A 24863-nucleotide genomic window follows, 5' to 3' on the forward strand; every position below is an offset into this window, starting at 1 on the left:
TGTTCGACTTTCTCCAATCTGACTTATTAATTAATTGTAAGACTTTGTGATTAATTCTTAATTAAGTATTCAATTGCTTTTAAAATCTTATGTCTTAACAAATATTGAATATCCTTAAGAAAGATCCATTTCTGCCATTAAAAAAAAAGGCTCTACCACTCTTTGGTTAAAGAAGACTGAAAATAACTGGAAGAATCATTTTTTGTTTTCAGCATGGTAGATAGCTTAGAGCTACTGAGCATCAAGGCATCAATAAAAGTGTGCAAGACAGCAAATAATCATAATAAGTGATGTCAGCAATTCTTCACAGCCTTCCAATTTTATAGCCTTTTATTTGAAATACATCAATAAAAGAACCCATAAATCAAGTCCTGGAATATAATTAACATGCTCCTTTATTAAAAATGTCGTTTTGTATTTCCATTGAAATTTCCATTTCATCTATTTAAACATCTATTTCATTAATTCAGACATAGACCTAATGTTTCTATGCTATGGGAGAGACACAATTTACTTTAAATATCCATCAGGAGTATTTTTAGATTCTATTTAAAGCCCCAGGGAAATGTGTATGATATGAGCTCGAACACCAATTTAACTCCTTAAGATAAGGACAATTTTGTTAGTGTTAAGTCAATTTCTAGTAAAAGATTGGGTTTTTTGTACCGATAATTTATGGAAAGATTTGACTGTTATAGCTCCCAGCAAACCCTTACTAATGTGTCTGTAATCTTACTACACCGAAAGTATTATAGATAGTAAATAAAAGGCATCATAATTAGAGAAAATATTGTACCTTAAGGCACTGTGGAATCTTCATCCACAAGAATATTATTTTTCACTTTAGGGAACTTCCAAAACAATACATGAAGTGGGTTTTCTGCCTTTTCCTAGCCCTCTCTTGTCATGATAAAATGTGACCTTTCCTTTCACAGGAAGAGGCTGTAACAGAGAGATGAAGAATGGACAAGATTCCATTAAAAGGGTGGAGTGTTTTTTAGGAACTGTGTCACAATTCATTCCATTAATTTGTTCAATCCTAATTCTGTACCAGTTGACACAGAAGATGGAGTGAATGCTTTCTGAAATAGGTACCAGATAAGATTTTTTACTTAAATCGTACAGGCCACGTTCTCAATGGCTATTAACTAGTGTCACTTCATTTGCTCGCAGTTCCAGTGTACTATAAACCAATTTAAGTCTGCATTACTGCAGTGCAGGCTTCATCCCCACTCTTGTCCTTGTTCCATTGCCATCCTTGCCAGAGCAGAGTGGCTGAGGAATGGCAGAGCAAGCTGCCACAGGTAGTTGACTTGCTGAAAACAAGTCCACTGCAAACATTTAATGAGGGAGCTCCCTGAACTGTTCCTTTGTGCAGAAAGGTCTGTGTGGCCTAAGCAGGAGGGAATACAAGCTTAGCAGAGTCAGCCTGGATGTCAATCAGCTCAAGCCACTGTGGGATTGCACCTTTGACACACGTTACTGAAACTTATCAGCTGACAAACCTAAGCTGTGTTGTTTTTAGTAAAATGAACATTACCACCATAAGAATGGTAAGAATTTTCAAACATATAATTGGTCTATAAAGCACTGAGAATCGTGGTAGCTCGAGACATTGACTGATCAGGGCAGATAGATGCAACAGATCTTTTCATGAAATTACTTTTAATAACAGAAAACCATAGATCTTCTATCAAGATTCCCTGATAGAAGTTTTTAAAAAGAAAAACCATCCCCCCCCCCAAAAAAAAATATCACAGACTTCTTCATTGCACAGATGTGCTGCAGACGTGTGCATTAGTTGCTGAGGCTGCAGTTACAGTCTGCTTTGTAATAGGATCATGAGGAACATGATATGTGGCTGTATCTACCCTGGCGAGTCGTACAGCCCAACATGAGCAGATCTGGAGAACGAAACGGCCGGCGCCAAGGACCTGGTTTCCAAACTATCTGTGTTCGTGGCAATGGGGTCTGGTTCAGATGAGCTGTATTCTGGCCATGTGGAACAAATGCCAGTGAGCAGTGGGGGGTGCAGCTCCTTGAACACATTTTCTGGCTCGGCTTAGTCCAAAAGGCAGCCAGTCCATGTGCTGGGAGAGCACTTTGCAAGGCAGACTGACAGCAAGAGGGGATGAGTTTTCCCGGGAGTGCTCACTCTCCTGGTCGAAGCTAAAATGCTCATAAATATATGCCCATGTATGTGTATGAATGCCTGTTATGATAGAGCAGATTGCCCTTTCTGGAAATAGAGAGTTCATCAAGAAAATGGTGAAAGTTGTATGTGTGGAGTAAGTTATAGTGGATCTTGATTATCATTTCTAGACTTTTAGATATGAAACAAAGTTCAGCTTTGACACCTGTAATCGCTTTTGTTAATGGTGTTTTTTCTATATATTCAAATGTCCTATGAAGCCTTATATGTCCTCTGGTTTATGTCAGGCATTTTGCCTGAGTAAAGACTTTAGGATCAGGCTTATAGAGTCTAAATTCTTAAGATCCTTTGGGAGACATAAATCATGACTGCATATAACTTGGCTGAATTAGGTGAAAGAAAATACATGTAAGAATGTGTGTTTGTTAGAAAAATATGTATAAAGATATATTGAAGAATCAAGTCCCGTTGTGCTCATGTCATCTACAAAGGTGGGGCACTGCCTGTGAGGTACTTCAATGTTTTGTGGGTTCCTGTAAAACTTGGCCAAGGAGCAAAGGCATTTCGGTTTAACAAGCTAATAAATAGTTTTGAATAACCCACCTTGTGTCTCATAACTTTTGGAATTAAAGCATAAAGTAAAGCCAAGGAGGACAGAAAATAAAGAAACGCAAGTCTGCCCTCTGCCTCTTACACTGGAAGGAATGTAGGCAATAGAGATGAAAATGGTTGCTTTTTGACGAATTTTATCCATCTTTTTTCTGTTTTCTACAATCAGTAGAAATGGGGCAATATATTCTATAATAGAAAATTAAAAGGATATTCTGACACAAATTGATGATCTATAAAACAAAAAAATGCTGTATGGAACATTTTTCAGGGAATTACAAGACCTCCACAGGTATCTCAAGACATTTAAACATCGCAAGGGGAAATCATACTCTATCTTCAGATCTATCCTAGAACGGATACTGTTAGTTTGCATTTAGCATTTTGGGTGGAGCGGGCCATTTTCTAGGATTATTTTAATGATGTTTTGGAACTGCAAGAAAGTCTTCTTGGTGTCAGCATTACAGAGTCCCCAGTCGCCAGATAACCTGTCAACACCCTTGTGATACAACCAGATGTTTTGAAAGTAGGAGAGGAAGCAAAAGGAAAAAGGCCACATTCCTTTAGGATGAAGACATTTTAGTGGACAGACTCTTCATTTTACTTCTGGCAGTTTGTATTAAACTCCATGAAGTGATTTAGCCATAGAATAATGACAACTGAAAGGAGCATTATCTCCAAAACTGTTGTTGGTATAAGCTAAACCTTTATGATTGATAATCCTGAGTTTAAGCTGACAAGTTTTAGGCTTTAACCTGTATTTGGGAGGCAATGTTTATTTGTGGCTGATGTTCAGTGTAGATGGAATAAGAGAAGTAGATGACGAGGATAACATAATTCAATGGTAGCCTGAATTATACTGCAATTACTTTGATCTTTAATGACTTGTTTTAGCTACTTCTGAGGAAAACCCTTAGGCTTTTGTATGTGGAATACCAGAAATAAATTAAAAAGAGTAGATTTTAAATATTAATTACATACATAAAGTATCATGCCATGGATAACATCTGCTTTTAGCTTCAAAAGACACAAGACTGAATCCACACATAAAATTTCTTGATGTAGTTCATATAAGAGCACATGAGCATTACGTGACCACTATGGGGCCATTATGCAGGTTGAACCTACAAATCTTTAGGTGTCTGCCATCTTTAGTAATACCTGAGTGCCCAAATTTAAGGTATGGAATTAAACATGTAGCAAATGAGAATCACATGGGTAACATTTGGAAAATAATTACAATAAGTATGTTGATGGAATTCATCCAAGAAAAGCCTTGGCAAAATGAACCCTGAAGTACATTTCATCTGTGTTTACATTTTTAGCACTAAAATATAAAGTTTATATTGTTCCCTTTTAGTCCACCTGGGAAACGAGGGATATTTCTCTTCTACTTTTCAAAAAAAAAAACAACAAAAAAGACTGGAAATAAATGTTAAACTGCTAGCTTAAGGGCATAATTTCATCTTGTTTGGAGCAATAATTTTTAATAGCATTAATAAGAGGCATACATATTGGAGAATAAATCCACCTGGGCTTGTGTGTCAGGCAGAGGTAGGTGAGCTGAGCTGTGCATATGTCTTTGTTTACGTGGAATTGATTCAAGCACACTTTGTATCTGATAGGCACAAGGACCTCAGTCATAGTCTTTGCCTTCATCTTGTCAATTAGCCCTTGCATAAATAGAATTTTCTTTAATTTATCTATATAGTACTTCAGAAATACGTAATATTGATTTATTAATATTTCAGAATAATTTTCACAGTGAAAAACACGGAAAAATAGTTCTTGCCAAAGCCTTCTTATGTTAATATATTAAAAACAAAACATCTCAGAAGAGTATGAGATATAAGATGCAGGGTTTTTTTTTTTTTTGTGTTTATTTCTGTATTAGAGAAGAACATACAGCTTTCAAACAAGGATAAGGGCCTTATTGTAGTAAGCTCTGCACATAGCCCCAGACTTTCCCCTAGAGAGACTTCTAGGTTTTCCACGTGTCCCAGCCACTCACTAGTACCTTCCAGTGACTCAGGATATGCAAGCACCACCCAGTCAGCTTCCCTTCTGCTGCTGTTCAAGCAAATATAAATAAATTTGGGGGAATAATGGGCAACTTCAGCCAGCAAAATAATCTATAGTAGCTCCTTAGCCAGAATAAACTGAGATGGATCAAAATCATGATTTGAATGCCTATATATCTGATGAAATTAGAAGAACGTGGATTTCTTGACTGATGTATCATAGTATCATAGTCTCATAGCATAGTTTGGGTTGGAAGGGACCTTAAATATCATCCAGTTCCAGCCCCTCCGCCATGGGCAGGGACGTCCCACTAGATCAGGTTGCCCAGGGCCCCATCCAACCTGGCCTTGAACACCTCCAGGGATGGGGCATCTACAACTTCCCTCGGCAACCTGCTCCAGTGTCTCACCACTCTCATGGTGAAGAAATTCTTCCTTATGTCCAGTCTAAATTTGCTCCTCTCCAGTTTATACCCGTTCCCCTGGTCCTGTCCCCGCAAGCCTTTACGAATAGCTCCTCTCCAGCTTTCTAGGCCTGATTAGTAAAGAACACTTCAGCAGAGCAGCAGCAATTTAAGCAGAATAGATGGATGCCTGACTGGAGTTTTCCTATGAATGCATAAATGAATGTAAATGACAGCAGATGATGGCTACTGAGTCTGGCAAGGCTGGCTTAGCCAAGACGGAGGTCAGACATAGGATAAACTAGCAGAGAATAGGTGGTGCAGGTAGACAGTTGTGTCCACCACAGAAGTTAATAGACGTATCGACACAAAGTGGAAGGAGAGGAGAGTGACAAATTAGAAAGAAAATCCTAGAGGTGGCATTTTGAGGTTATGGTAGCTGAGGTTATAATTTTCTGTACAAATTAACCACCTGAAACAGATTAAATATGCTTTCTTCTGTGACCTAAGCAGATGTAATTTACACCTTCAGTGGGTAAAACAACTAAGATACATCCAAACATAGCCTTAATCACACGTGCTGCTACATCACTGTGATTTAAAACACCTGAAGGAGTTGCACTGAGATTAGTAAGCACAGACCAAGAGGCAACAGCATAGATGACATAATTCAAATAAATTAGAAGGTAAATAAACAGAAGTAATTTAATTTTGTGAACTAGTAGTGGCATTATCTCTTAATGTTAATGCACCCTTGATGTTAATACATAGCTAACATTCAGGTAACAAGCTCAATAACCAACAGTCTACCCTTGAGTATTTTACTTCCATCATTAAAACAAAAATTAGCAGAACAATTACAGCAGAGTCGTCACAAAAGGGGCACAATTTTATTCCACAAGAGTAATCATCTTCTAATGAACACTTAACTTCTGAATACAACTTAAAAACCTCTCAAAACTGTCCCTGCCTCTAATTCTGTTATGGTAGATCCCACATACACTGAAATACAAAAAATTCAGAAAAGGGTCTGAAAAGTTCACTCGTGTGTCCTAGAATCAAATACAATCACAATGGCTAAGGCTGTCAGTGCATGCAAACAACCTCCAGTGTCAGCATTGGGAAAACTGTATTATGTGAAAATAAAACATAAAATTTGCCAACTGATAGCAGCTGATTAGACTCAGCTGTTTATCTTGGTTTCAGCTCTGCATGCATTTAAAGTACCAAATTGTCAGTCAAAGAATCTGCTCCTAACCTTCATGGCTCAGTGTTCTGGAGATAGATATCAGTCTATGTGCTCCTCTGCTTCCAAAGTCTGACAGTACAAATCTGAGGATTTTACAGGGTTTCTGGGACATGAATTCACAGGACTGCCACCTCTGGATATGGAAAGGGACAGAGAGTCTCATGACTCCTCCAGAAAATAAGACTCCTACCAAGATAAAGGAAATCTTATCTTTCTTATATTTAGACAGAAAAAAAAATCACTGGCAAAGGCCTGTTCATAGCAGAAGTTCCTGTAAAGGTGGGACCTCACCACTGGTAGAAAACAGAACACAGATTCCTTACTTTAATCTAGCTTTCTGGATACTCTGAAAACTTCTGGCGAAGCAACAACTCTGAGGATCCTGGGCTGCCCACATGGCCTATAAGCACATTTTTAGTTGCCTTGTGAGTGTATCCTGAAAACATCTGGAGTTTCTGGGACTTCACTGTATCATCAGCCTCACTAAACAGTAAATTCAGCCACGCCAAAAGCTTCCCTGAACTATTCTCATTTATTTTCCTACTCAAAGACCATTTCTAAAGGACAACCAAAAGACCATTTAAAAAATTTTGGTTCTACATTACACTCCAACATGCCTCATATTTTGCTCCATCACCTTGTGTGCTTACCTTGTGAAGTAGCTAGTGTGTTTTGTTAAGGCTGTCATGCCTATTCTTTCTCAAACTTTTAAAAGATTTCCCTTTTGTTGCAACTAATCCGAAATGTTTGGCCAAAACTAGAAACTCATCTTGGAGCATGTGGTGCACTATAAGGATTTTTTTCTTTTTTAGATTAAGATCGTTATCAGTGCTGATAATAAATATCAGCACAAGGAACACACATGAAATTAACTCTCTCTACTTTTGTCATCCTCTGGGACAATAAGAGGATGGCAAGGTCATACCCCTCAAATACTTCACAGCTTTTTGGCACTCTCTGAAGTGATCTATTACTCAGTAAACTGATTTTCTTCCAGTATCAATTTTGAGCAACAGACATTTTGTGGGATTTTTCCCATATTTCAGGAAAGGAGTTTTGTTTCATCTTTATGCTGTGAGCGTGTCATAAGAATCTCTATGACAGCAAAACGAGACAGATCCACGCTATGTGAGATAAATACTATGTTTAAAAGCCCTTTGAAACAGATTTCTGCCATAAACAAACTGCTCCCACTGGGCTAAATGTTAGATGCACATATATAATGTTAAAGAAAGAAAAAGAAAAACCTCACAGGCTCACTTACTGACTGACTGATACACTTTTTATTTACTCTGTGAACAGTTCATAGGAAAGTCAACAGGAATGAAAATGTGTTTTTAAGTTGCCAGTTGCTAATACAATTTTGTGCTTAATAGTGTCCCACAATCTCCCTTACAAATTAAAAGCATCACAGATAATTTATCTAATACACTCGCCAAGCTTTTTCTTTCAGTCAGTTTAGGTATAGCTTTAAAAATCAACTTGAAATATTAGAATAGTTTATGAAATGCAGTTGCTATTTGTTCTGTATTTTTATTTTTAAGTAAACTTGTGCCAAAAGGAAAGCTCACATAGAGCCAGGAAGTCTGAATGAAATAATTTACTATCCCCCAAAAATATACTGAAGAGAAATTAAGTTCTGAACTTTTACTAATGTCTAAAAGGGTTCCCTACAAGAAATTTATTGCTCATGAGCCAACACTAAATATGTGATTCATTTCAATTTGTGAAATATTCTTTGATCATAATTGTTACATATATGAATAAACTGTCTTAAAAAAGCACCCTTGTTTGCTATGGGATTGCAAGTAGACTGTTCTACCATACGGTATAAGTGGGGTGGAGTAGTCGGAGAGAAAAGAGGCAGTAGGTAATTAGCAAAACAGGATGGTGTGACATTGTATGCACTAAAATTGATTATAATAAATCTTTTCTGTTTCAAATCAGACATTCCAGAGCTCTATCACTGATCAAATTCAGATCTCAAAAGGCTGCATCCAGAAAGCCTGGTTTCAATCCGCCATTGGAATGGGGGCATGGTGAAGGGAGGGAAAAATGAGCTAAACTCAAGATGATGAGATCAGTTTTTAAAGTGTATTTTAACTGTGGTTTAGAATATGTTAATATATAAATGCAGGGTGTCAACTGTCACCTACAGAGAGACAATTATGACGTTATTCCAATCCTGGCTAGTGAAAATGAAACTCTAGCTCAGTAATGTGCTGGAAATTCAGGGGTTTGGAAACAAATTACAGTAAAAAAAAGAAAGAGGTGATTGATTCAAATTGTATTCTGAAAAAACTCAGAAAATACAAAAAAAATCCAGTCTTCAGACTGTTCTTCCCAGAGTCAAAAAAAAAGCAGAGGCTACAAAACTGCAGTGAAGCTGCAGCAAATTTCAGTTTCTTCAGCGCTGGCATGATTGCACAGTACAGATGCTGAGTGCAGGTGGGTATGTCTTTTGTCCGTAGGGCACTCAGAGGGAGTGCTGAATCACAGCGCTGTCTTGGGACTAGTGGTATGGTAGTGATTGTCCAAGACACACAATCCATTTTAATAAGACATAAACAATGTAAACATTATCACATTAGCTATTAAATGTCTGAGCTTTACGGTTAAGGAGATTATAAAAGCAGATTATAAAACTAATGTAAACTAAGATAGTCCAAAACAACACACTTTTGATGATTTCAGTGTTGGAGTTGGAGTCCTAAATTAGATGGGAATTTGAAGAGTTGACAAAGGTTTAGCTTAGCCAATATCTTCTACCCATGTAAGCCTCCATTAACGAATTCAAAGGACTGGGACTTGGAAAAATAAAAAAGATCATCAAAAGCCCCTTCCAGCCCAAGAAAACACTACTCTGAGACCAACACTATCAGGACCAGCAGACTCTGACAAGCATCCCATAATACTACCCTCTTAAAACCAGAATTGTAAAACAATTAAAAAGTGATGAGATGTCATTTAACTCATTTGGTTTGGAGATGTTTAAGTACTTGTGAATGTAACTAATGACAGTTTTATATAGTGATAGATTAAGGCCAAGACCCATATAGGAGCTGCAAATGCTCTATAGTAACATGTTAAATAACCATTGTCAGAGCAGCAGGTTTACTGTTATTTACTCTCCTCCTTTGAGTGCATTCTTCCAAGTTCAGGCATTGTTGTGAGTCATAAGCAAACTTCACAACTACTTTCTGGTCTCCTCTCTGTCCTGGCCTCTGAATCTGGAAGAAGGATGCTTTCCCAGCTGCCACCTTGCAGAGTAAGGGGCAGCAACAAAATTAAGGAGAGCGAGACTTGGAGTCTTCCTTTATTTAGAAGAAGAGAGGCTGTTTCCATAATAAAAGGTACTAATGAGTGTGGTGAGGAAGGAAGGGAAAGAAGGGAAATGAGCAAAAAAAAAAAAAAAAGGGAATTTCAGAGGTTTGGGCTTTGGAACCAAAAGGATGTTTGTTTTGATGGCCAGGGCAGTTGTTTTGCAAGACACTGACATTTTGGTCAGCCAAGGTCTTTTTTGGTTTTAGCTTATTAAGTGAGAATTTATCACTCACAAAAGTCTTCATGAGAAGACTAACTGCAGGAGAGATTTTAAAAACTGTAGAAACTGTAAGAAAACATTCAAAAGGCATGGCAAAGAAGGCAAGGTATAGGATAGCTAAGGAAAAACAAAACTCAGAATTAACTAAGCAGCAGTGTTCTGTCCACTGCTTACAAAACTATATGAAAAGAACAGTTTACAAACACATAGATCTAAGTCACTGCTATAAATGCAATGTATGAAGAGAGCTGTACCACTCTGATGGATACAACTTCAAGACCTAAGCAGGAAAGAGCCTGGTTTCAGCATTCCTTAGGAAAAATACGGTGTCCAGCTCACATTAAATCTTGCAAATAATACAGCAGTCCATCATAACTGACACATGTTTTTGAGGAGGTCGAGTGGAAAGAAATTTAAAATAAAACAGCTGAAAGCCATTTCTACCCAAACATAGCTCAGTTTTTTAGTAAAATTTCTCCTAAAAATATATGCCTTCAATATCAGATTAAGCACATATTTTAAAAGTTTATACTCAGTGTCACTATGAGCAATAAGAGTTTTTTTCACAGAGCTACTATAGCCCTTTCCAGCACATCATTAAATCAAAGGACGCTGTTCTAAAAGTAGCAAATGAGATTTGAGATGTCTAGTTTTTATAAAAGAGTCATTTTATTAGCTCAATGATACCCAATGTGTAATATAGTAACATCAAAGCAATTAGCTCCATTAACATGCCCTTTTTGACTGACGTGATTTGTGATATGCTTGCCATACATATAGTGTTATAAATATTAAGCAATTAATAAAAGTAATTTAAATGGTTGCACAGTGTGGAACTACCCTGAAATGGAAGACATGTCTCAGTTTTACATAGCAAATAAAGGCATCAGTCAACATACAAACGGAGGTTACTTCTATCCCAGATATCATAGAGTAATTCTGAGGAACAAATATTTTTTGGGTTGGAACAGACCTGCCTGCACCCCATAATGAAACAAATGAAACAAGCTCACTTTCTTCCCAAGTACACAGGCTGAATATTGTTACTATCACAAATCAAAACAGAAGATCATAAATAGCTCCAGAAAATGTGCTTAGTCCAAATACGCTTCCTAACAATGCTTATTTCTGTTTATGAAAGCACTATTTTTCATGTAGAAGGATAAATTAAAATAGCTCCACTGCCTTCCTCTTGTTGGAGTATCCAGTCTTAGCAATGGATTTTAAACAGAAGACATGGTAGGATAGTTCTTTGGTATTTATTTGTCAGGGAATGGGTAGGAAAAATGAAAATGTCTTCTGCAGGTATTAGGACTATAATACTAGACTTGCAGCAACCATATGTTTGCATATAGATGACCTGCCTATATAAAGAAATTTATTGTTATTCAACAATCCAATGCAATATTTTTTATTCCTTTTAGGATAACAATCACTTTTTATAGCAAAATAAAGGCGTCCCCCTGAAACTGATTTAATGGGGAGATCAGGACATTGAGCCCAGGTAAAGATCCATCCAAATAATTGGACCTCTGAGGTACCCATGTGTGATAATTAGAATGATGTTTTCAGTATAGTTGAACCTTCATAGTACAACTACTGAGATCAAACAGACATTTGCAGGTCTATAAGACCAGAAGCCTGCGATTAAACTACAATATGGAAAAGAAGCGTATAACTAGTGCTGTTTCTAAAGCTCTGTCATAGGTTTTGTGGCTGACAAGAATCAATTGTGTAGCTTACTTTTTATGTAATTCATTTATTTATAAAAAGGAAGGAAGGAAGGAAGGAAGGAAGGAAGGAAGGAAGGAAGGAAGGAAGGAAGGAAGGAAGGAAGGAAGGAAGGAAGGAAGGAAGGAAGGAAGGAAGGAAGGAAGGAAGGAAGGAAGGGAGGAAGGGAGGGAGGAAGGGAGGAAGGAAGGGAGGAAGGGAGGGAGGAAGGAAGGAAGGGAGGAAGGAAGGAAGGAAGGAAGGAGGCATTTTCAGACCTTTGTGAGAGCATTAGTGAATCCCTTCAGAAGCTACTTCCAAACTAAACATCCTGATGGTTGAAGACATCTTCTTGCACACGTCAGATACCATTCCAGAAGGAGACTTCCAAGAGCTGGCATTTAATCCACTAATTATGAGGGTCTTCAAATCTGTATTGGATTTGTTCCTATGTAAGATTGCACATGCACGTGCACAGGTTCAGAACAATCCTATGTGATGCAAAGCACAGGATGTGCAAAATTGCACTGGACTAAATAATAGCTCTGAAGTCTTTATCAGAAGAATTAAGTTTCCAAAGAACAATTCACAAATATTTAAATTGTTACTAGAGTGATTGATTTTACAGTGGAATAAATGCACCAATGTGACACTTTCCTTAATTAATGTAAGATCTAGAAAACAAAATTGTTGAATGTATCACCAAATGACTATCAGTAGGGTAATCTCTATTGATCACAACAACAGTGTGATCTAGAAATGCCATTTAGAAATGTCTATATTACTAATTACTAAAGTTTGCATGTCTGGGCATTATCAGAGTTGCTTTTCTTGCTCAGTGAAAAAAGATGTCAAGAGGCCAAAAGTACAGAGTAAAACAGATCATTCACACATCATTAAAGCATGTTATTAAGGGTGTTGGCCAAATGCCTCTTGAACTTTGACAGGCTTGGGGCATTGACCACTTCTCTAGGAAGCCTGTTCCAGAGTTTGACCACCCTCTCTTTAAAGAAATGCTTCCAAATATCCAGTCTAAACCTCCCTAGAGGCAACCTTGAACCATTCTCACACATCCTATCACTGGATAACACGGTGAATAGCTCAGCACCTCCCTCTCCACTTACCCTCCTCAGGAAGCTGGTCACCCCTAAGCTTCCTTTTCCCCAAACCAGACAAGCCAAAAGTCCTTAGATGCTCCTCACAGGACGTTCCTTCCAGCTCTTTCACTAGTTCATTGCCTGAAGTCTATCCTATCCTATCCTATCCTATCCTATCCTATCCTATCCTATCCTATCCTATCCTATCCTATCCTATCCTATCCTATCCTATTTTGTCTATCTGAGATGGTTATTTTTTTAAACACTTCAAAATAATTTAGAGAGTTTATCAACTCCTTCAGGAGTCATTTAGAAGTAGAAAAGGGTCAAGAACTTCTGGTGAAATATGTCATCATCGGAAAATATTAATTGTAGAATCTTCCTCTAGGAACATGCACAGCCTCTTCAAAAGGTTCACAATCACAGAATCACAGAATGGCTAAAGTTGGAAGGGACCTCTGGAGATCATCTAGTCCAACACCCCTGCTAAAGCAGTCACCTACAGGAGGTTGCACAGGAAGGCTTCCAGAAGGGTTTTGGAACATCTCCAGAGAAGGAGATTCCACGACTTCTCTGGGCAGTCTGTTACAGTGCTTCATCACCTTCATAGTAAAGAATTTTTTCCTCATGTGCAGCTGGAACTTCCTGTGTTCCAACTTGCATGTTGTCCCTTGTCCTGTTGCTGGGCACCATTGAGAAGAGTTTGGTCCCATCCTTGTAACACCCCTCCATTAGATATTTATAAGTATTGATAAAATCACCTCTCAGTCTTCTCCAGGCAAAGCTGACCCAGGTCTCTCAGCCTTTCCTCATAAAGGAGATGCTCCTGTTCTCTATTATCTTTTCAACCTTCCACTGGACTCTTTCCAGTTTCTTGTCTTTCTTGAGCTAGGAAGCCCAAAACTGGACACAGTACTCCAGATGGGGCCTCACTAGGACAGAGTAGAAGGGGAGGATAATCTCCCTTGATGTCTCTGTTGGCCACATTCTTCTTAATGCATCCCAGGATACCATTGGCCTTCTTGATCACAAGGGCACACTGCTAGCTCGTGGCAAACTAGTTTTCCACCAGGACTCTCAGTCCTTCTCCTCAGAGCTGCTTTCCAGCAGGTCAACTCTGAACCTGCACTGGTGCACGGGGTTATTCTTCCTTAGGTTGTGACTCTGCTTTTGCCTTTGTTGAGCTTCATTAGATTCCTCTCCACCCAACTGTCTCGCCTGTCCAGGTCTCACCGAATGGCAGTACAGCCTTCCAGTGTATCAGACAGTTTTGTGTTGTCAGCACATTTGCTGAGGATGCACTCTGTTCCCTCATCCAAGTAATTGACAAACATGCCGAACAAGACTGGGCCTACTACTGACCCCACTAGCTACAGGTTTCCAACTAGACTCTATGCTACTGATGACAACCTTCTGAGCTCTGCCATCCAGCCAATTCTCAATTCACTTCGCTGTTCACTCATCTAACCCACATGTCCTAAACTTGCCTATGAGGATATTATCAGAGACAGTGTCAAAACCCTTGCTGAAGTCAAGGCAGATGATATCTACTGCTCTCCTTTCATCTACACAGACAGTTATGCCATCACAGAATGCTATCAGATTGGTCAAGTATGATTTCCCCTTGGTGAATCCATGTTGACCGGTCCTGATAACCTTCTTTTCCTCTAGATGCTTGGACATGACATCCAGAATGAGTTGTTCCATCCCTTCCCAGGAATGGAGGTGAAGCTGACTGGCCTGCCATCTCCTGGGTCCTCCTTCTTGACGTTTTTGAACATTGGAGTAAACATTGGTGTTTCTCCAGTCCTCGGGCACCTTTCCTGTTGTTCACGATCTCTCAAAGATAATGGAGAGTGGCTTAGCAATAACATCTGTCATCTTCCTCAGCACCCATAGGTGCTTCCAATAAAATTTGGTCTGTGGATCAACTCAGGATGTGTTCGATATGAAAAGGAGAATCTATTAGTGCTGAAACAATCTACATATGCATTTAATAACATTCAATTAAAGGAATCTTGAATTCTGGGCATTACATTGCTTCAGTGTCCATGTGTAGTCAGAAGCTCACCTAGCAGTTTTTATTCCCTTTTGCCTGAAAAGACAGGAATGAAAAATAAAAAAAAAGAAAGAAAGAAAACAAAGGAATGAGTAGTTTCCCTTGAACTGTGGGGCTGTGTGAAAAAGTACATGAAAAATCTTCTTCAATAAACTTTGATCCCACATTCAGATCTTTCACTGCTCGTAGGATTTATGAAAGCAATGGAAGCTTCCATAAATGGAACCACTATGGAAGAAATGGTAGAGATGTAAAAGATAAAAGACAAAATTTTATTTTAGCATAGCTCAAATACAAGCAATAATTTTTCTGTGATGACTACAATTTCACTTGGCAAATGTTAATATTCATGTCAAAAATGAGAAATAGCAGTTTCAATGCTTGCTTGTGTTTCTAAAGTTCTAGTTTTGATAAAATGCCTGTGTTCTGTATGGAAAAGTGTCTGAACCATTAAACTTTGTTATTTAATAATACAGTGTAAGTATGAATTAAGGTGCTTGAAGAGGTTATTTAACCAATGACCACATCAGACTTGAGACAAAACTTTTTTAATTAGCTGCCAAGTTAAAATAGATATAGTTTTGATGTTTTTATAAGCAAAGGTCATTCAAAGTCTACCATGATCTCTGTGGGATTTAATTGATAATGAGTATGAAAAGAAGTAGCACTGTAATCCAGCCAGGTACCACAGGGAATTCAGCAAAATGGTATTCAAAAATATTCCATACAGGATTCATAATATAGATATTTTCCATGGTTTCTAGATGTACAATAATAGAGAGACCACAAACTCTAAAACCTACGTTGACTTTAAGAATAACCTTTTTATCTACTCTATTATTTACTACTCCGACATTGTTAATTACTAAAAGTCTAAAATCACTAAAATGTTGAACACGAACAGTGTGAAGTATGGTATAGTCTACATAATAGATATGGTACAGTCTTTAAAAGCAAACAGGAATGCACAAATGCCTTGCTGTGAAGCTGGTTGCTGCTGTTAGAATATTTTATGTTTAGACTGAATAGGGGAGTATATTTGAAAAGAGACCTCATTTAGGTCAAAAATACTTTCAAATTCTGACATTTGAATGGACCAGTTTGACACTGCTACAATGCTGAGTTAATGTAATCAGAAGTATACAGCCATCAGTATACAGCAAACTGACTGTAAGTCTCATCCTTTGCTTAAAAATACGGTTTAGTTTAGTTTGCAATTATCCTATTTTATGCCCCAAGGACCAAGGGAGCCCTTAAAATGAGGCAGGCTAAAACCACAAACTATTCTGCATTCTTTAAATCTCATGGCATTCATCTAGTGGTATCAGACACCACGTAAGGTATCAGCTGATTTGACCTGTCAAAAATTTCAGTTGTCAAAATGTACACAAAAAAAGATTAAAACCTAATAATTAGTCCTAGAGGAATTTAATTCAGCATTTTAACATTCATATTTAACTGGAGTAAGATACTAAGACAAAGCTTTTTGAAGGATAATTACTCTTAGCATGGAAACGCTTTTAAATATTAATTTAAAAGTTTTAAATATTTTAAAAGATTCACATTCAGCCATAAATTTTTACATGCTTTTTAGTAAGGCATAAATCCAAAAGACCTCTGTTTCAGTTGTTAGGGCAAGAAGCCAATGGATGAGACTACTGTGAATTGTGATATTACACCCAGATGGGCTTCAGCCTTAATTATTATTGAAGCTACATGACATTCTGTATTGCATTTGATTGTACTACTATTAACAGCCACCTAAAGCCAAAGATTTTTTAATATGAATATAAATATAAATAGTTGGAAGATAATATGAAGGATACCTATCAGCTCTACTAAAACTAGATTTCAATAGGACCTGACTTTCTAGTGTTGCACACTAGTCAAAATCAGAACAGATTAGTTGAGTTGTGTACTCATAAAGAACAAAATGCCATATCATTAAATATATTTACATTCACAGTTACTGAGAAAAAGCATAAGTGAAATTTGACCAAGACATTCTTCAAATATGCCTATGACATGAAAATTCTATTGCTATTGTGTATGTAAGATAACCTTTATTCAGTCGAGTTCTACTCATTTACAATGTTTAAAATCAATCAGCATATACGTAAGAAAACAAAGGAATACATTCATTAGGGGTAAATAAGGTTGATACAGGGAAAAAAAAAAGTAGTCTTATCAGATCATAATGTAGGCTTTACAGAGAAAAGACATTACTCAAGCAAGTGACTTCTTTTTGCTTTATGGTGTATTTTTTGCATCCTTTCCACCACAGACAATCGGTATATCAGTAATTAATTTTGACTACAGTTATTTCCTATTCTGCAATCACAACTGATAGAGCATGGGTAAGTTCATTGCATTTAGCACGAATCACCCCTCTATCAAGTTGCTTGGAAAAGATCTTGTTTGCAACTTCCTCTGATAATCGCAAACTGGTGGCCGAAGGGATCAGGGACTCCTTCCCATCAGGGAAGCACAAACAGCACTGTGGCTTTTCCTTCTTATTAATTGTAAAGAAGATAGTGCCATGCCAAAATTTATGAAAAAATAGAAGGCATTACCATCGGAAAAAAACCACAAAACACACCTGGAGATCTTCCAGAGACCCTTTTAGCTAATCTTTCAGTCCACACAGCTAACTGAGCTAAGGTATTCAGCTAACTGGCAACTAGGTAAAGTAACTTCTCTCCTCCTTTCTGCACGAAGCATCAAGAAATTTTGGGAAGTCTGTAAATGTTCAGTGAAATATGCATTATATATATGATTTCAGATTCTTAACCTAATTTTTTTTAAGTAAAAAAGATTCAGACTTTATTCTACTAAAAAGAGACATCAGCATACTGTTGCTATAATTTTAATTGCCACAATGCAATTATTAAATTTAACTGATTATATGCAATAAACAAATTGACAGTAAAGGTACCAGTAGTTTCTTCTCCCTTATGCTAGGTGGTATTATGATCAACTCTCTAGGCATCTAAAGGAAGTCTCCCCCTTTTTAATTAGTCCCAGGCCACTAATGAAATCTGAAAGCAAAAGGTGTGAAATCCTGCTTCTGGAAAATCAGTATCAAAGCTCTTAAAGTTTTAGTGGTATTGGTCTACAGCCTGTGGTTTGAAGTTTCTCATCACTTCAGTCCAAGAGCTGTATTTCTCTAATCAGTCAAGTTCCCTTTTTACTCTACATTCATCAAAGGCAGTAAAAGGTGGCCCTATCTGATTATAAAGGACAGATGATTGCAAAGGACTAGAAATAAAAACCAAGATTCTTTATTTGTTCATTTTCATCACAGCATTGTTTGTTCCTGCATCCAGTAAACACAGGTATTCAACACAGAGGAGGCCAGTGTATGTTACATTTATATGGACATATTTGGCATACTTGGATAGAACTTAGGATTCTTTTTCCAAAAATAATCTATTGCTTGTCTGGAAAAGTATGTATCAGGCAAGGACAATGAATTCCCATATGAATTCTGCTAAGGAAATATTATATTCAGTATTACCATCACTAGCAGCAGCAGCATTATTTATGACAAACTATATTTGGAAACCTATACAAATAAAGGGATTGCCAGTGACAAAATTGCTGTAGCTACACTGACTTCTAACAAATGTGGCTGTTCTCTTTTAATTTACAGACATAAGAAATGCACCTTAAATCCAGCCTCCCAAAATGTGAGCAGAATTCCTTCAAAAATCTGTATAAGATATGAGAAACAAAGCATGAGTAACACTTTAAACACTACACATTTACAAGTCATGTTTAGGAGTCCAAGGATACTGACACGTTCATGACAGGACTGAGGTACTGTTAATGAAAGTGCTCCATCGTTATAAATTTACTAAAGTATTACAGTTCCTGATAGTATTAGAGCAAATCATTGTGATGTCATGCAGCAAACTGTGCCTAAGCAAAGTACTTAGTACAAAGTACTAAGCAAAGAGCTGGCCTCTTCTCCCAAGTGACAGGGGACAGGACTAGAGGGAATGGCCTGAAGCTCCGTCAGGGGAGGTTCAGGTTGGATATCAGAAAAAAATTCTTCACAGTAAGAGTCATTGGGTACTGGAACAGGCTGCCCAGGGAGGTGGTCGAGTCGCCTTCCCTGGAGGTGTTTAAGGAACGGGTGGATGAAGTGCTGAGGGACATGGTTTAGGGAGTGTTAGGAATGGTTGGACTCGATGATCCAATGGGTCCTTTCCGACCTTGTGATTCTGTGATTCTGTGATACTTAACTGTGTTAATAAAAAAAAAAAAAAAAAAGAGAGAACAAGCATCAGTAAACAGATGAATTCATGGACTTTAGACACAGAATCACAAAATCACTAGGTTGGCAAAGACCTCCCGGATCATCAAGTCTGACTATTCCTATCAACCACTGAACCACGTCCCTGAGCATCTCATCCACCCATCTTTCAAATACCTCCAGGGATGGTGATTCCACCACCTCCCTGGGCAGCCTCTGCCAGCGCCCAATAACCTTTTCTGTTAAAAATTTTTTTCTGATGTCTTGAACCTCCCCTGACGCAGCTTGAGGCCATTCCCTCTTGTCCCGTCCCCTGTCACTTGGGAGAAGAGGCCAGCTCCCTCCTCTCTACAACCTCCTTTCAGGCAGTTGTAGAGAGCAATAAGGTCTCCCCCTCAGCCTCCTCTTCTCAAGGCTAAACAACCCCAGTTCCCTCAGCCGCTCCTCTTAAGTCTTGTTCTCCAGCGCCATCATCAGTTTCATTGCTCTTCTCTGGACACGTCCCAGAGTCTCAACATCCTTCTTGGAGTGAGGGGGCCAAAACTGAACAGAGTATTCGAGGTGTGGTGTCACCAGTGCCGAGTACAGGAGCAGAATAACCTTCCTGGACCTGCTGGTCTCACCGTTTCTGATACAAGCCAAGATGCCATTGGCCTTCTTGGCCACCTGGGCACACTGCTGGCTCATGTTCAGTTGGCTGTCAACCAACACCCCCAGGTCCTTCTCCTCTGGGCAGCTTTCCAGCCACTCTTCCCAAGTCTGTAGCACTGCATAGGGTTGTTGTGCCCAAAGTGCATGACCCAGCATTTGGCCTTGTTAAACCTCATGCCATTGGTTTAAGCCCAGCGGTCCAGCCTGTTTAGACACATAAATGTTCTGGAGAGATAAGGGGCAGGAGTCCAGGCAGACGCACCTCACATGATTTACTGTTAAGCAGTGACAAGTGCATTCCCTTTGTAACATCCTGTAGGGGCATTCAGTAAGTTTGGGTAAGACCCATCAGGAAGGATACTTACTCAAACCCAAATGCAAGCCCATCATGCATACATTATTAGGTAGGTTGAAGTGCAGGACCTGCAAACAGCTGAATGTCTGAAAAGGCTAGAATGAGTGTCACTGAGACCTAAGCAGTATTCAGTTGATCTTTATTAGCATTCTTGAGGCAGAAGGAGTTGAACATAATCTTCTTCTATCATGTTAGTTTATTTTTCTTTTCCTTACCTACAAAATTTATTACTCTTGTCTTTCCTAAAACTTATTTTTTCTCCAACTCTATCATCACAGCAATCTATTCTCACCACAGAAACAGTAAATGCAATTTGGTCTCTCTCTTTTATCACGTAATTCCATTTTCCATTATAGAAGCGGTTGTGAGATCAGAAAGCTTTGACTGAACTCCTAGTAAAGTCAATAGAAGTTCATAGTTGATTGCAAAAGGAGATAGGGCCAGAGAAGAGGTTGCAGTTTTAGAGAATGTGTACTGACCACTTTGTCTACATTTGATTTTATTGTTTATTTATATGCACTGTCTATTTATACTGGATTAGCATTTCTCCCTGACATCACTCATGCCCCACCCTCCCACCTCACCTCCATATACCTGTAGTGCAATCAAGAAATCTTGGATCTAAGATGGGACTGAGGTTTATGAAAACCTTCAGTGAGTTCAAATGCAAATAGCAGTAGATTCAGGAACCAGTCTAGCTGAAGGCAACTGTCAAAAGCCAGTGATTTGTTTTCAGGTCATCTAGTAGCCAGCGATACATTAGCCCTGGAACAAGGGAAGGGTTTCACAGCAGTAGCTAGTGTAGACCCAGTATCACAGAACAGTCCCTGATGACCTAAGAATGTACCTACTGGCCATTAGGCAGCCAAACTTCAAACTTCTGCTATCCAGTCTCAGAGAAATAGTCATGTCTAGCTCAAAAAGCTTTAGGTGTTCAATAAACCATCCAGAGTCAGTCAACTGAAAGGTAGAGCTCTACAAACCTTTGGCAAAAAAAAGTTGCCTGATGGGGACAAATAGCAGCGTGCCCCTACACAAAGATATCTGGAATGTCTGGTGGCACTGTTACTAAATAGAACAAAGAACTTACCTTTTCAATTAGTCACACGGAACCAGTGTGGAAAATAACGTGGGTACAGTGAGGTACCAAACTGAGGTTCCTTCTGTTGTACCACAATGCATGACAGCAAAGTCACTGATCTCAATGAATTCCAATAATGGGTATTTCCACAAATAATAATAAAAAAGTTACCTCTAGAAATTCTAGGTTGTGTTCCCACCTTCAGTTTTATTCCAATATGCAGCACAGTAATTAGAACTGTCAAAAGAAATTACTAGGAGGAACATTTTCATTGTAAAAGATCTGGGATGTCCTCATCAGAAGATGTGAGCTATAGCATCAAGGATTCCCAATAATAACATTCCCTCACATTTCTTGCATAAATTAAAGCTATCTAGTGATATAAATTAAAATAAGACTGTAGGTTATACTACATAAACTTGTTCTATGACACCTTTTTGTCATCCTGTATTTCAAACACATACTCTGAAAACAAACTGGCACATTTGATAATTCAATAGTGTCAAAATAATGCAATAATGTTCAAAAGCCCACAGCCTGCTTATAAAGGATTCAGAGAAATCTAATTATCAGTTCTTTGTACTATCAATCAATATGCCACAATGCAGTATCCTCTGTCTTAGTCAAATTACCTAGGAATAAAGTTCACTACTTTGTGTACTGTTGGCATAGGCCCTGAACAATGTAGGTAATGAAAATTGCCATATGGTCAGTGTTAAATGAAAGTTGTGCTGTTATAAATCAAACAATGGTGCTGCCTGTCATCACTGGAATTACATAATCACTTTCCAGAAGGGCTAAGAGCCGCTACTTGTTTTGTTTTTACACTGGGTTACTGCTTAAAAACTAATTTCCTAACCCTTCCACAAATAATATACTAACTTGTACAGCAGTAGATTAAAAACCATATCTTCTTGTTTATTCTTCTTATTTCCACAGTACTGTATATTAGCTCTAACTAAATATCGTTCCTCTAAAATATGCTAGTGTACCAGTCACAAAAAGTTATTCTATAGAATAGAAAACTTCATAAAGACATGTAAAGAAAGGGAGTGTTTTATTAAACCAACAACTTCAAGGCAATATGAGAAGAAAAGTTTTAATATTCAAATATTTCACCATAGAACCTTAAATCTTTTTCAAAAAGTGTTTTAAAAACGCAAAAATTCTAAGTGTGTTAAACCTTTAGAATGCTGTCTAATGTATTGGCGAGTGTTTCTCCTCTTTGTGACAATATTGTTTTCCACTGACACAGATAAAGTGATTTCCTCTTTTGTAAAGTTACAGGATCCCTCACCATGTGAATGACTGTTCCTTCCCTCACAGAAGAAAAACTGGTACCTCTTTGTACAGAATACACAAAGTAAAGGGCAGTTTTGAGAGCTTCGCAGGTCAAATCTGGATTACAGTACCTAGTGTCTGTAAGTCAGGTTGTGGGACTGGGAGAAGGGCTTTCTGCATCATTTTATCAAATAGATGGCTCTCAGAAAGCATTTTTAAATGCCCTCTCACAGCCCTGTCCAGAACTAGAAAGTTGCTAGGCAGCAGCATGAGCAACATTGAAGTGTATAATTTTAAGGACAGGAACAACAACATACACCGATGGATTTAAGCCTGGTCTCAAACCTGAGACAGGACCATTCATCTTAGGACAGTAGCAGTGCGCCCTCCTGGAACACCAGTGCTGGATGACCACAGGAGCCTCAAAATGCTGTAAACGAGGCAAGGGATCTATGAGAAGACAGAGGATTTGAGACACATCAAAGGATTTCAATAAGGATCTCACTATTTCCCAAACAGATCCAGCAATGTCCTTACTCGAAGGGCTTCTGTTCACAGTGATGAATAGCCTAGTAGTAGTAGTGGCATGAGCCCTTTGGACACATGACCGAGCACTTGAGAAAGGGTGGATGTTCATTATGGTACACAGAGATGCCCCCACAGATCCGCTTCTTAAAGAAAATAGCAACAGAAAGATGCACAGAAGTATTCATATACACACATAACCCACACAGCAGTGCATAAACACCTGTGTATAAACTCCCTTCGTTTCCCAATGTACACACACGTTTCTCTACACATGAGGCCACTCCCATACTCCACCAAGGAGAGCTACAATGGCAACAGAGCAGAGCAGCCTACATGCAAAAGGAAGAACGTCATGTGGGAAGCCACATAAATGAAGGCAGACCAGGAAGAGGACAAAAAGGGTGCAGCATATATATCATTACAGAGGCTTTAAAGGAGAGGAAATTGAAGAGCTTGGCACACTGGAATGAAGGAAAATGCAGAAACTTGTGGAGCTCAGGACAGATTTCACTGCCCTTCAGCCTTGCACACTTGGCAAACGTCCACAGTTGCTTCTACCCAAAGGCACTCTGGGCCTGTGGAAAAACTATTAAACACTTTGAGGTTGTCATAATTTTAGCTCTCACTCAGCTACATATTCTGTGTGGCTAAATGCCATGTTATTCACCCAACTAATGAAAAAAAGTGAACAAATGATACAAAGAAGAAAAGCCCAGAAAAATCCTCTTATCTGGTAGCATGTGATCTCCTACTGAGAAATATGAACTAATATAAACTGAAATATAATCAAGACTAGTATTTTTTTCATTGAAGAATGGAGCAGAACAGCCCATAAAAATTCACACTAGCCTGTGAGAGTGTAAAATGTTAGTTTGCTATGGAGAAAATGAAATTTGACGGTTAAGAGGACTTCTCTAATAATGAAAAAGCATAAAGAACATAAAACAGAACACCACAGGACTCATATGACATCATAGGCTTTGAAATTAAAATTGGCCAGTTGCTGGCAAACTAAATAGAGAAATGATGGATTTTTTATTGGCATATCTTATGAATGTGTTTCATACAGAAAAAATCAGTTTTTACAAACAATACAACAAAGTATCAGAATTCAAAGATGCTATGAATTCCAACATGCTAAAAGACAAAGTTTGCTTCTCATGTGGCTCGTTCCTTCAATGCTAAGATAAAGACATAGATAGATAGACAGACAGACACGTCTAGTTAAAACTTGCAGTAACAGGCATAAGATGAACCCTACCAAGCAGCCAAAATTTTCCTAAAAAGACCCACATTTCCTTGAAAAGCTTTTGGTAAAATTGAATAAACACAACACCATAAATAAATTCAATAAATTCATGACTTTATCATATTATATAAAAAAAGTAATTTGAAAAAGTCAGGACATTCATATTTGAATAGTAGTTTGTTCATAAGACTGCCACTATTTCATTCTTGAAATCTTTAAATATTTTCAGGGAAATTGGTTCTCTCTGACATAAAAGCAAAGTTGTGTTTTGCTTCACCAAATTTTATTAAAACATAAAGCCAAATCAGACCATGCCATCACACACACGTTATTCACATGGCTGCATTCCAGGATCCACATTTCAGAACTGAAATAATGGCATTGCATGTCAGCCTCTTGTTATTCAAAAGAGAATTGACTCCAAGTTCTGGCAATGAATATCTTAAAATCAGCAATTAGACTCTCCAGGAAGGGAACGGCACGGAAGGAGAAATATTAGTACTCTACTGTGTTAATTTTTGTTTAGGCAATCACTGATTTATGGCAGTGGTATGATATCTCAAATCTTAAAACAAAATATTTTAAGCTGCCACAGTCTGTCATAGCTGCATTCAG

At 38.1% G+C, this 24863-nt stretch overlaps 1 protein-coding gene across 1 annotated transcript in view; it reads right to left on the reverse strand.

Annotated features, from left to right (window-relative positions):
- Positions 1 to 913: 913 nt before the first annotated feature.
- Positions 914 to 24863, reverse strand: part of C2H8orf34 (chromosome 2 C8orf34 homolog) — a 193771-nt gene continuing 169821 nt past the window's right edge. Inside the window, exons 14-15 of the mRNA XM_054057423.1 lie at positions 14858 to 14881; positions 914 to 942 (exon numbers count right to left, since the gene is read on the reverse strand). Coding sequence (XP_053913398.1) covers positions 14868 to 14881 — 14 coding nt within the window. The 3' untranslated portion in view covers positions 914 to 942; positions 14858 to 14867. The remainder of the gene's footprint in view (positions 943 to 14857; positions 14882 to 24863) is intronic.

The sequence above is a fragment of the Cuculus canorus genome, chromosome 2, assembly GCF_017976375.1.
Source record: "Cuculus canorus isolate bCucCan1 chromosome 2, bCucCan1.pri, whole genome shotgun sequence".
NCBI lineage: Eukaryota > Metazoa > Chordata > Aves > Cuculiformes > Cuculidae > Cuculus > Cuculus canorus.